The sequence below is a fragment of the Herpailurus yagouaroundi genome, unplaced genomic scaffold (assembly GCF_014898765.1).
Source record: "Herpailurus yagouaroundi ecotype Mexico unplaced genomic scaffold, PumYag 438, whole genome shotgun sequence".
Classification (NCBI taxonomy): Eukaryota; Metazoa; Chordata; class Mammalia; order Carnivora; family Felidae; genus Herpailurus; species Herpailurus yagouaroundi.
In genome coordinates this window covers 602,630-615,684 of record NW_024412655.1, presented here as the reverse complement: position 1 = coordinate 615,684, position 13,055 = coordinate 602,630, and the positions used below count along the sequence as shown (strand labels likewise).

Genomic DNA, 13,055 nt, shown 5'->3' with positions numbered 1-13,055 from the left:
GATCTCAAGGCGGGGGTCCCAGCCGTGGTGCTGGGATGGGGCCCCCAAACCAACAGGCTCAGAGGCTCCGCCTACAGGCACCAGGCGTGTGGGGTCAGACTGCCCCAGGCCTTCTCCCTTGCTCTAAGCCACCACTTCCAGGAGACACACAGACCCACTGGAATGAGGGCCAGGGGCGCAGGACAGCACCGGAGGTCACCCACGTAGTGGGGAGCCCTGGGCTCACCTGGTTCCGACGACAGGCTCACGGGCATCCCTGGAGGCCGCGTAGTCCATGCCGTAGAGGTTGAGCCCCAGGAGGATCTTGCTCCGCCACTTGGACTTGGGGTCCAGGACCTGGACGCAGGCTCGAACCCAAGACAACGGTGCATTGGGACCGGGCCTGCAGGGGTGAGAGGGGAGAGGGATTCAGCAGCAGGCAGAGGTGTCAGGCAGGGGCAGGATGGGAAGGAGGGTAGCAGACAGCAGGCCTCCCACAGTGGCTTCCAGCTGGACCCGTGCCGGCATTTGCTACGCCCGGGGCCTCCACGGGGGACAGAAACGGCAGTGGGCAGCACCGTGACATGTCTGCACCCGAGGCTCCCTTCGAGGCAGTGACCCCCGCCCACGGGAGCAACTTCTTGGCAATAAGGCGGGTCCGGTGCCAGCGGCCACTGTGCTGGCACAGGTGGACAACCCAGGACGGTGGTCCCGTGAGGGCTGCCCACTGCCCTCTCTCACAGGCCCCCAAAACGTGAAGGCTGCCCAATGCAGGGGCAATCGTGGGCTTCGGGTCCTCTGTGACCCTGGAGCCAAGAGCTGACAGCGGCACGGCCCCAAGCACGCCGGCAGGAAGCCAGGCCTTGTCCCTCTGAGTGTCCCTCTGGGGCCCAGCGTCCAGGCCCCAGAGGAGGCAAGCACCTCTGCGCCAAGCCATGGAGCTCACGGGGTCCCTTGGTGCCCACACTCACTGCTGCGCTGTGGGGTAGTCATAGGTCATAAGGCTGAAGCCATCCAGCACGGGGGCCAGCTGCTCGAACTCCTTGTGAGTGAACATGCCCAGCTGGTCAGTCCTGCAGAGAGAAGCATGGCTGCCACTGCCCACCTCTCACAGCCCAGCTGACACCTGAGTCCAACTGAGGACAGAGCCAGCTGCCTGGGGGGGGGGCGGAGAGAGAAGGGAGAGCTCCCAGACCATGCTGCTTCCACCCTATACCCTGGGAGGGGGGCAGTCACTTTCCCTGCAAGGTAACTTGTCACTCAGTTATAGGACAGCGCCCACAGCAGTCAGGGCCACATTCCCAGAGCAGGGGTGGGCCAGGAAGATCAGCAGGTCGAGCCCAATGTCGAAGGTCAAGCAAAGGCTCATTTCTCTCTCTGTCCCCGCCCTCCATGCCACGCATCCAAGGGCGCCACGAGATCAGCCCAGCTCCGGGACAGCCCCATTCCCACCGGTGGGCGTGGGTGCCCCAGGTAAGCCGAGAGCCCAGGTGGTCCATCGTCTAGCCCACGGCTGTGCCCGCAGCAATGCTGGAGACTGCAGCATCCCCAGGAGGACTCTCCACCTGAGACAGGAGCCCCCTTCTCAGCCTGCACCCCCAAAACCCTGGTCAAGCGTGTCTGCAGGGACCTCAGTGACGGTCATCCTTTCCACAGGACCCTGTCTGAAGGCCGCCCCACTCCAGCCCAGAGCAAAGCTTCTCCAGTTGCCTTTGGGGGGAGCAGCTAGGACGCCAGGCCCCGGCCCCCCAGAGACACGGGGCACCTGCAGGACCTGAAGAGAAGCAGAGCCAGCAGACGATGGCCTCACAGTCCCGACTCTGATGAGCACCAGACACAAAGGGGCACCCTGGGATGCACCTGGAGGCAAATACTTTGCTGGGCAACAACAGCCATGCTCCCCAATGGCCACACTTGGGACGGGCCCCGGAAGTGGACCAGAAGATGCCAGGTCCCAGCAAAAAGAAGACAGGCCAGGGGCAGCCATGTGAATATATCGTGTACCTTTCGGGCCTTGGCCTGGAGCACCTCAAGAACAGTGGGCGCATCAGCTTTAGGAAAACGCTTCCCATTTCAAAGGCTCACCTGTCTCAAGGTAGGACATTCACTTAAGGACCCATGGACACCTAGGTCCTGCCATTTCTGGACTCAGTGGCTCAGGAGGGAAAGCAGGGCTGTGGGCTGCTGTAGCATGGTCCAGCAGGGGGTGCACCCCTTAGGCCCATGTCTCAGTTGCTGCAGTACCCAAGGGGCTTCTGGGGGGCCTGGCACCTTCCCTGCTCCACTGGGAGAGGGGACCCACCCAGGTGTGCAGGGAAGGCCAGCTTGCGGCAGGACCCAGGCGGGCATGAGGCCCAGAGAAATGAGCTGGGAGAAGGCCCTACCAGACCCGCTTTTGTGCCCGCCACTGCTCGGAGCAGACACTCCTGATGACAAGCCACGGGGGACAGGGAGCTACAGGTTTTCAATACTCTGCCCCGAGAAGTGCACAGTTTAGGGAGGACTGCTGAGGTCTAGAGCAGACATGACTCCTTGAGCCTCTCCTCCTTTGCTAATTCCAGTGGCTGCCCTGTCAGGGGTGGTTTCCAGAAGCTTCATGGAGTCCATCCACAGTCTGCCCTCCCCTGTGCCCACCATACCCTTCCTGGGTTATCTAGCTCTTCCGGGCTGGTCCTCCATATGGTCGCCTGCCACAAGCTGGACTCCCACACCCTCCTGGGACGGCCCTGGTCTGCAGACGCTTGTTCCCAAATCACTTTCTTCCCAGCGTGGGCATTCCTCCTTTCTGGAAGGCTGAGACCCCACAGCTGCCAGCAACGAGGCAGGAGGGCACTGCAGATGAGGGGTGGGCCCAGCAAACCTCGTGCGGCCCTGGCCTCCCTCTCCAGGCTGCCAGATGGCGGACATGCAGTGCGCCTCTAGACAGTTTCTCCTGGACACTGACATCACTGGCCTGGATGGGGGGTGGCCCACTGTCCCACCTGGGGGTCTATCTTCTGCTCAACCTTCTTCCTGGCAGCTCCCTTCTGTGTGCCTCTAGGGCCTTGTCCCTCCCCCAGGACTCCCAACCCTCTGTCCCTCATTCCCTCCCGCTTCACCCCCACGTGGTGGACACCTCCCTCCTTCATCACCCTGACTGGCTGCCATGTCGGGGGCTGAGCCCCATTGCTGCAGTCACCCCCACCTCTCATGGGGCCAAGTGGTCTCTTCTCCAGAAAGGGTCCTGTCCTATCTCCCCAGTTCTCAAACCCCCCATGGCCCTGCGCAAGTAGCTTGACCCTCCACCTCCCTCCCCTGCTGGTATCTTCCCCCAGACACCACAAATCAGCCACCTACCAGCGGTCAACCTCAAGTCCTCCCCCTGACCAGCCCTCCCCAGGCTGACCCTCCCTGGGGTCGGTGCAGGCTCTGTGAATGGCCACTGGCTCCCGCCACCAGCCACGCTGCCCAGCCCCTGAACACCAGCCACAGAGCTGCCCCCATAGTAGCCCTGATGGGGCACCTAACTGGTGACGTGTGGAAGGCGGGGTCACCGTCCACATTCTTGCTGTTGGAGCACGCACGCCTGCCCCCTCCACGGGCCCGGTCACCCAGCCCCTGCCTGCCTGTCGCCTACTCAGCCCTGTGGCTCTTCCTCCACCCGGAGCTGGTGTCTCCACCTGCACGTGAGGCTGACGAAAAGTTCCAGAGTACCAGGTCTGCTGGAGGCAAGGCTGTGACCTTGAGGGCAGGGCTCAAGGTCAACATAGCTACCTGAGCCAACAGTCCCAGACATGGCCCACAGCAGGAAAAAGGCACCGCAGACTCCCTCCGGGAGCTGCTGTTCTGTGGGCTGCAGCCAGTCCTCTGCCGAGAATGCCAAGAGGCACTGGGCTTGTCCGTTAGGGCGGCCATCTGCGAGCGTGTGGGGTAAACGCCAACAAGACGGACGAGCTCCTGTGGGGCACCACCAGCCGGAGCCTCGGGGGGAAAGGCTGGGCTGGCTCACAGCTGGGACAGCACAGCCCGTGAGCCCATCAGCGCCCAGAACCCCCCACCCTCAGTGCTGGCCACGGTCCCTCCCTCTGGGCAGCCCCCCTCAGCTGCCACTGTCCTCTCACGGTGGCTGCAGGATGAGGGGCCGGTCACGCACTTTCTGCCTAGGTGCCAGGAGCCCAGGTAAGGTAAGAGTAAGATGCCTGGGCACAGAGGGCACCAGCGGGAAAGCCAGGCCCGGGGTGGCCCCTCAGGGGGCTCCAGCCCCTTTACCTTCCCACAGTCCAGCACACCCTCTGAGACCCTGCCCCACACATGCGTCAGACACTGCCAGGCTCTGGGGAGGGGTGGGGGGGTAGGGGCGCTGTAGGACTGGGTAGCACCTGCTCTTAGCCTAAGATGCCCCAGCCTCTAGGAGCTTACCTTCGCCGATAGCACCTCCTGCACCCATCCCACAGATGGCTCCTGAGCCCAGAGGACAACAGGGTCTCCACCCGGCCAAGTACCTCCCACCCCCGAACCACCCACAGAAACTGGGAGACCCAGGAAATGGGCACCAAGCACCTATAGCCATGCCCACAGGCTCTAGGGAGTCTGCCACTCAGCCTTCCCAGGGCACGAGCTCCTCTTCCAGCCCCAGGTCCAGCTCCAACCTCAGAGTCCCAAGAGCCCACCCCGGGGCCGCCCCATGACACACGTGCACCCCCCACATATTCACAAACATGCACACACACTCTGCGTGTGGGAGGAAGGACAGACAGGTGGGGCTCTGGCTGGGCTCCCTCCTGGGCTGAGCACTACCCTCCCTGCTCCGTGAGGGAGATGCCGGCCTGTGGGACCCTCCCCACCCACAGTGGGGCCTGGGGACACAGGTGTGAACCTCACGCCCACTGCAGCCCACCCTGATGGACCAAGGACCCTGAAAGTGTCAGGGGGAAACTCAGATGGCAGGCTGACGCCCAGGAGATGCAAAGGGCATGGGGCACCACAGCCCTAAACCACGTGCCCAGGCCTTGGGTGGCATGCGCTGGCTGCCAGGGGGCATGAAGGCCAGGCAGGCCTGCCCCCAGGGAACATCTGTCTCAGTTGCTGGAGTGACCCACAGACTCCGGATGAGCGTCAACTGGCATTTCTATGAGCCCGTCAGCCTGTGAACCATGGCGGGACGTCACAGGCCCCAGAGGCCCACCCGTGCTGCTCCCGCTCAACAGCTGGGTGGGCCAGCTGCTTCCTTCCAGGGCAGCAGGTGGGAGCCCAGTGGGTACCTGTGGGCTGAAGGGCTGGGCTGGCAAAGGCCAGAGGCCCCTGTTGGTCCCGCCTGGGCCTTTGTGGTCCCCTCCCCAACAAGGCCCTGCCATTTGGCCCTGGGTCTGCCCTCAGTCCTCACCATAGATCTGGAGCCTCTCTGGTGCCCAGCACTGGGTAATACCCTGGGCAGAGGGGCCATGGTCCCAACAACTAGGGCCTGGGCGGCTCCACCTCCCTGTTCCCTAGGTTCCAGAAGGGTTGCCCTATTGGGCTGGGAAGGGGGAACAGTCAGGCTTTGGGAAGGTGCTGTGACCACAGCCCTGACCTCCCAAGGGCACAGCAGGTGTGGACTCGTCCTAAAGCTCTACACTGTGGCAAGACTACACCTGACAATGGGAGTATCTATAAGATGCAGCCCCTCAAATTCAGGAACTTCCAGAACCTTCCAACATTTGGGAAAAGGGTAGCGCGTGCCCAGGGGGTTGACCTGGGTCCCCGGCCACAGCGAGCATGGCACTTACCCGGGAGTAACGGCCGGTGGGATGACCAGGATGGCCAGCAGCCGGGCCTGGTGCAGGGCTTCAGCCAGGTGGGTGAGCATGTGGATGAGGCCCCTGCAAAGAACCAGGAGCTCAAGAACAGGAAGTCAACGGGTTTGACCCAGACTCGCTACAGGGCAGGAGCCCCGTCATGGGCACCTTCTGCCCTGGAGGTATGGGCTCCAGAGGCCCTGTGCACTTCACACACTCGAGCACCAGGGCAGCCCAGCAGGCCCCGTGGGGGTCACCTTCCACCCGAAGCGGGCTGATCCCTGGCCTTCTGTGCCCAGGATCACCCTGAGAATGACATGAGGGATAAAGGGATGTCTGGGCAGCACCCCATCACATCTCCCAGACACACCGTCTGGCCAGGGGGTGACCTGCTGGTGGCTGGGTCAGCCCAGGCCATCAAACACTCAGGACCGGAACACTGAAGGCAGCTCCACCAACCAGGTCTTGTGCCGAGGGGGGAGCCCAGCCCCCTCACGTGGCCACCCTCAGCCTGGAAGACACAGCCGTCTGTCCCAGGCAGGGATGCACCTCCAGTCCTGGGACACACAGGAGGAGCACCTGTGGGTAGGTGTCATGTGGCACTCTCCACTTGTGCCTGGACATGTCTCAGCAGGGAGTGGGCCACCAGATGGGGGACAGGGAGGGAGGCGGTGCCATGGGCTCCTCCAGCCCCTAGAGTCACAGCAGAGATGCCCAGTGGAACGGAGACTAGCGCAGCTCCAAGCATCACCTGGAAGCATCTGTCAGGCACCCCAGTCCCCCTCATGTCACCGACAGGTTCTGTGATGGCCCCATGCTCTGGGCATTCACTCTGGCCTGGCCCTGCCAACACTGTGAGAGCACAGCGAGCCCTCCCCCCAGAGGGTCCGGGGCACTCTCACTTTCACCAGCCCCCCGTGTGGCCAGGGCATGGCGCCCAGTGCCCACCTCCAGGCCCCACCAGCATGGCCCTGGTGGTCTTGACGGGAACGGGTGGTCACTGACCGCCAGACCGGGCTCAGTGGAGGTGATCCCTGCTACCATGGTGACTCTCCCAGAAGGAGGCAACTTGGGCTGTGGTCAGGCTCACCCCTGGGGAGCACATGCTTCCGTCAGCTCTGCCAACAGCTGTCACATTGAAGCACAATCACTGTCACTTGCTCTCCTGGCTTTCTGGATGGCCCCGGGGCTGCATCTTTGTGGGACGGAAAGGGTGGTCTCGTGCCTCTGGGGCAGCACCCACCAACTGGGAACCTACGGTCACCCCTGTGCTGGGGAACAGGCCTGCCACACCCTGGGTATGCATGGAGGGGACCTGGCCACTTGCTAGGTCTGGGCATCATCCCTGCCTGCTCTACTGGCTCAGGTCACTTGCTCTTCCCCACAGGACTTCTGTGGGACACGGGTGTCACGGAGCTGCTCTGCCACTGTCCCCATCATACACAGGCCATGTGCCCCAGAGCATCTGCCACAATGGCCTTTCCAGGCTGACCTTTGCAGAAGGAAACAGTGCCCTTGGACGCCTAGTCAGAAGCCCCAACGAGGGTGACAGGCGGGGACGGCCTCATGAAATGTTCCCATCATGCCTCGCCACAGCCAGGCCCATTCCATCCTGGGAGATGGCTCCCAGGTAGCAACGTGCCCACAGCCATCTGCCAGACTGGCTCCTCTCTGCCCTACTCCACCTGGCCCCCTGCCTGCCCTGCCAACCGCCCCCTCATCACATGCCTGCTACATCCTGGCTGTGCCTCAGGTAAACCCCCTCCCCGTGCTGCGAGCCCAGGCAGAATGCAGCTGTCTGGTGAGAAGCTGAATCAGAAGGTGATGGAAGGTCACCTTGGTAGGGCCTCTGCCCTGCAAAGATCACAACAGATCCTTGGGAGGAGAGGTGTGTGTTGGGGGGGTGGGGGGGGGTGGGGTGTCTGCCAACAGCCAGAGCCCCTGATACGCTGGCCCTGTGCCAGCTCCCAATAAACACAGCAAGTCACTCGACTCAGCTCTTGTCGTCTCCATGCGTCGTCCTGCACAAACTGGGCCTCAGGGCCCTCCCAGGGCTAGGGGCTTGCACCCAAGTGGGGTGGGAGTCACAGCTGCCCGGACAGGCCCGCCGCTGCAAAGCTGGGCAGGGAGCCCCAGACACAGGCCAGAGCCAACAACACGCCCTCCCCCTGCACATGGAGACCAGAGACCGGCTTGGGGACACCATCTCTGAGTGGGCAGAGACGGGACTGCGGCCGCAGGACAGGAGGGGGGACGCCTTGCGGGGAGCCCTAGCCCAGTGTTCGCTGCTGGGGAAGCAAGGGCGGGGGGGCTCAGGCTTTGAGCTGGGACTCCTTCAGGCGGGGAAGTGGGGGGAGGCCGCTTTCGGAACTGCCGGTGGCCGGATGCCAGCCTCTGCCGCAGGCCTCCCCACCGCTCTGCCCCCACATCCCCGACAGAGGCAGGCAGTGGCTGCCGCAGGAGACACTGCACCACTCCCCGGTCACTCGGGTGCCCCTGTGAGGCGCGCAGGCAGTGTCTGTGGGCCTGGGCAGCCGGCTTTCCTCCCAGATGACTCCGCTGCCCGGCTGACCGCTTTTCCTTGTCCCCAGAAAGGCTTTGTGGGGCTCAGCAGAGGCGTCTGGGCCGGTGTCACCGCCCAGGCCCCCATCTTCCCATAGGGTACTCTTGGGTGACGTCGATCACGTGGCCTTTACCACCCACACAGGCGTCCGGGCCCTCAGAGCAGCACGGTCAGAGCCAGACGCTGGTCCCTGGCTGTTCTTGAGGTGCTGTCCCTGTCCCCCTATGATGGCCCTCCCTCAGTCCTCCCTCCAGGACACTTGGGGGCCAGGAGAGCACAGAGCCCACTCACGTGTGCTTTTGGCTCAGCAGCTGGCTCCAGACCTCCACCACGAAGCCGTCAAAGTGCTGGCTCTGAAAAGGCACAGGGCAGGTGAATGCGGGTCCGATGACGCTGGTGGGGACGGGTGGGAAGGCAACGCGGAGCCAGCCACCAGCACCCATGCAGTGAGGTCACGGCAGGCCCAGAAACCCCTCTTAGAAAGAGGCAATGTGGGGGTCCCCATAGGAGCCAGGAGCAGAGGGGCCAGGTGCTCACGTGTCTTGTCCCCTCACACGCCTCCTCCCCAACCCCAACCCTGGGGACATGAAGAACCAGCAGGGCGGGCGCCCTCCCAGGAGGGCAGCTGGCCGTCACCCGAGGGAAGCCTTCCTGGCCCAGGCGAAGACCAGGGCAGCAGGCCTCACCCCAGGGGACGTCTGTGGTCGAGGCGAAGACCAGGGCAGCCGGCCTCACCTTGGCCACCTGGACGATGGTCTTGCCCAGCTCCTCTACCTCGTCCTCGCTGTCCAAGACACTCCCAAAGTCCTCGTGAGTCCAGTCCTCGAATAGGAGTCGGGGCACTTGGGGGACAGACCCGCACACAGATGGTGACCCTTCTGTGCTTGGCCCTGCCCCCAGAGCGACCCTTGGCCATCAGAGCAGAGTGAGCACACGGCTAGGCACCCACAAGGCCTGGTGGGGGGAGGGGGGGCGGTAGGTGGTACTGACCTCTTCCCCCTCACCCCCCACGTCCCCGAGTGCCCGGACCCCCAGCTCCTTCAGCAACTCGCTGCCTGGCTCTTGCTGTACCGTCCTCCCCACCGGAACCCCCCCCCCCCGCCCACCCCTGCCATGGCTCCTCCTGCTCGGCCATCACCTGCTCCTTTGCTCCAATCCCCACACCCTGCTAGTCCCATCTACACTCTGGGAACACCCTGGCCAGCTGCATGCTCCAGGACGGGTGGTGCTGATGTCATTCTGTCTAGTCCTGCCAGGGACACACACGGTGTGTGGCTGAAGGGCCGGGAGCCCCGCCAACCCAGGCCCACCAGACTTACCTATCCGTAAGCCCTTGGCCTGTTTCCTGACTGCCCGCATCCATCCTGTGGGACGGGGAGAGGACAGTCGGTGCAGGGACACAGCCCCTTGCCCGCATGAAGACCCAGCCCACCCCCAAGGAAGAAAACGCCGGGCCCCATGCGACGGGGGTGCAGAAAGGCAGAACCAGGAGAGAATCTGCGGGTCCAGCCCCCTCCTCCTCCCGCTCCTGCCCCCCCTTCCCCCCCTCCTCCCTATGCAGAGCAGTCAGGACGGGTCAGACCCCTGGGCCAGTAGGGGGGACATCGTGGCATCGGCCCCATCTGGGGAAAAGTGGCCTCCAAGGGGGCTGGGACTGTTTCTCGGAGCTGAGGGGGGCCCGAGGCCCCAGTCCCAGTGCTACCCAGTGTGTCCTCGGGCACTGCCCTCCCAGCATCGAAGAGCGGCTTCGGGGCTCAGATCTCCACAAGTAGCTAACGCACCCTCTCTCCAAACCCAAAAGGGGGAACAGTTAAGGGAATTCGGGTGCATGCTCACGGAAGCGGCTGCCGTGGCTGTCGGGACAGCCACGCCCTCCCAGACACCTCCTCCCTGGACCGGTGTACAAACTGCCGAGGGGAGCAAGGTTGTGGCCGATGCCAGACAGTTGTCACACTGACACACACACTCAGCTCCACACGCACTTCCAGACACACAGAATCACATCCTCGTGCTCGCACACACGGACGGGCACTCACACCCTTGTGGGCCCTCAGGACGAGCACAGATGGGCAGCAACGTGAGAACCTTGGTCCACGTCGTGAAGGCCTGTGACTTCGAACATCTCCCGACCGCGCCGCTTAAGCTGCAGCCACACGGGCGAGATCTGCGTGAATTTGCCCCCGAAGACCTTTGCAACATCATAGCCGTGGCTGTTCCACTGGCAGAAAATGGAGAACAGGTGAACAGGCTTGCAGCTGGGGACAGAGGGCCCGTGAGACACCTCTGCAATGGGACACCACAGAACCGCCTGTGCTGTGCAGGACAAGTCCCAGAAAACCCTTGGCATGACTCTCACTTCTTCGGGAGGCCTCTCTCCCGCTGCACCTGCACGGCGGTAGCCCAGGGAGGTGAGGACAAAGACCCCAGTGGCCGCCTCGCCCTCGGGACCTCCCCATCCACCCCAGGGCCTGGCTTACTGGAGTGACGTAGCCCAGGACGTCCCCAGCAAAGTGCCTCTCCCGGGCCTTAGGTGAGCAGTAGCTACGATGCTCCAGAACCACATCCTCAGCCCTAAGGTCCGTCACCACCAGACCCCGGTCTTGGACCGGCTTCTCTGAAAACTGGGTCTGAAACAAAAGCGACAGGAGAAGGTGGTCAGGGTCTGTCGTCAGGCAGGACACGGGGCCCTGAGCAGCAGCAGCGGTCTTCTCCCGAGCCAGGCACCAGGTCCTGGGGTCAACATGGTGCCGCTGACCAGAGCCCACCAGACAGGCCCACCCTTGGAGGCTCACTCTCCTATCCCAGAAAAATGGCGCAAGGGTACAGTGCACCTCATGTCCGATCCGTTCGACCGCTGTGAACATCACAGAACTGCGCCAGGCAAGACGAGAGAGCGCAGGCATGGGAAAACGCAGAGGACGGGTGAGGGCTGAAATTTGGGCCGGCGGGGGAGGTGGGCACACCCTCAGCCCCAGCACCAGCAGCCGCTCACTCCCTCCCAGGCCGTCCGGCCAGAGCCCCCGGCAGCGCTGGCCAGCTGCCAAGAAGGCCAAGGCCCCAGCATCCTGGCTCACAGACCGCCCCATCACAGGCCTTGGCGCATGGCTCCCGTAGGCAGGAAGAAGGCACGGAGGGCCAGCCCCTAACCACGCTTACCTTCTCCAGCAGTGTCTTCGAGGCGGCCTTCTTGGCGTCTGACTTGGACAGAGTAGCACGGACAGAGCTGCAGGCCAGAGCGAGCCAGAGTGTGCTGAGGAGAGCCCTCATGGTGGCGGCGTCCCAGTGCAGTCCGACCTCGGGGCCCAGGGGGCTGCAGAGAGAGCAGACCACATGACCACCAGCGGTGGGGTGCCCCCTCTGTCAAATGGAGCATCCGACAGGGCCTGGCTCCTCGTGGCGCTGGGCCAGGCACTGGCCTCAGGACAGAGCCCTACCCTGGGGCAGCCCCAGTGGCCCACCCGGCTTCCAGCACTGCTGCGCCCCTCGTTCCTCTCGGGTGCCCCAGAAAGGGGCCTCCCTACTGCTAGTCAGCCTTCCCCATCGCCTCAGCCATCTAGGAAAATGGTGACTGCCCTCCACCAACCCAAAGAAATTGGGCTACTGGAAGGTTTAGGTGTAAAATAAGAACCACAGAAAGGACTAGAAGAAAATACGTAACTCGGGGCGGAGAAGGCTTTTCCAAGTGTATCCGCAACGATGGAGGTTAGGAAAGAAAATGCCAACAGAATTCATTACGTGAAAATGTGACACTTTCAGAGCACCTGGGTGGCTCGGTCAGTTGGGCGTCTGATTCTTGATCTCAGGTCAGGTCATGATCTCACAGTCAGTTTGTGAGTTCAAGCCCTGCATCAGGCTCTGTGCCGACAGTGTGGAGCCTGCTTGGAATTCTGTCTCTCCTTCTCTCTGCCCCTTCCCCCACTTGCACTCTCTCTTTTTTCAAAATAAATGGATGAATTTTAAGGAAAAAAAATGTGACACTTTCATTTAGGAAACAAAAAAGAAATTTAAAGCAATAAACCAGAAAAAAAAAATTAGAATATACTTCACAACACATTTCTACCCATTATCTACCCATAACAAACAAAGAGCTCTTCGTCGGAGAGTCAACGACACTCCAATAAACACCCCATTATAGAAGGAAAATGAAGAGATACATTCGTATGTCCTAATGCACAAAAACCCCTAACTCTATAATACGCAGGTACCTCATACATACGTCCTATCGCAAAGACACCCTGTAAAAAGGAATACCCCAGAATAGAAATACTCTAATACAGATATCCTGTAATAAAAATCCCATAATATAGAAGTACCCCATATTATACATACCCCAAAATACAAAAATACCCTGTACTACAGAGATGCCTTATAATAGACAAGACACCCCGCAACACCCAGAGATGCCCTGTAGTAAGTACGCTAAACACTCTGTAATACGCAGAGGTGCCCTGTAATACAGAGATACCCTGACAGATCCAGAGGTGCCCTGTAATACACGGAGATACTCTGCAGTACCCAGAGATACTTTGTAACACCCAGAGGTGCCCTGTAATACCCAGAGATACCTTGTAATACCCAGAGGTGCCCTGTAATACAGAGATACCCTGACAGATCCAGAGGTGCCCTGTAATACACGGAGATACTCTGTAATACCCAGAGATACTTTGTAACACCCAGAGGTGTCCTGTAATACCCAGAGATACCTTGTAATTCTCAGAGATGCCCTGTAATACCTAGAGGTGCCCGGTAATATGCAGAGG

General features: G+C 61.8%; 1 protein-coding gene across 2 annotated transcripts in view; it reads right to left on the bottom strand.

Annotated features, from left to right (window-relative positions):
• The window catches only part of CHID1 (chitinase domain containing 1), a 26,009-nt gene that overhangs the window by 8,266 nt on the left and 4,688 nt on the right, over positions 1-13,055 (bottom strand). For both annotated transcript variants that reach the window (XM_040464231.1, XM_040464230.1), the window contains exons 2-10: positions 11,452-11,605; positions 10,773-10,922; positions 10,381-10,513; positions 9,615-9,659; positions 9,031-9,137; positions 8,587-8,648; positions 5,724-5,816; positions 951-1,052; positions 227-382 (exon numbers count right to left, since the gene is read on the bottom strand). In XM_040464231.1, the coding sequence (XP_040320165.1) occupies positions 227-382; positions 951-1,052; positions 5,724-5,816; positions 8,587-8,648; positions 9,031-9,137; positions 9,615-9,659; positions 10,381-10,513; positions 10,773-10,922; positions 11,452-11,562 (959 nt within the window). In that variant the 5' untranslated portion in view covers positions 11,563-11,605. The remainder of the gene's footprint in view (positions 1-226; positions 383-950; positions 1,053-5,723; positions 5,817-8,586; positions 8,649-9,030; positions 9,138-9,614; positions 9,660-10,380; positions 10,514-10,772; positions 10,923-11,451; positions 11,606-13,055) is intronic.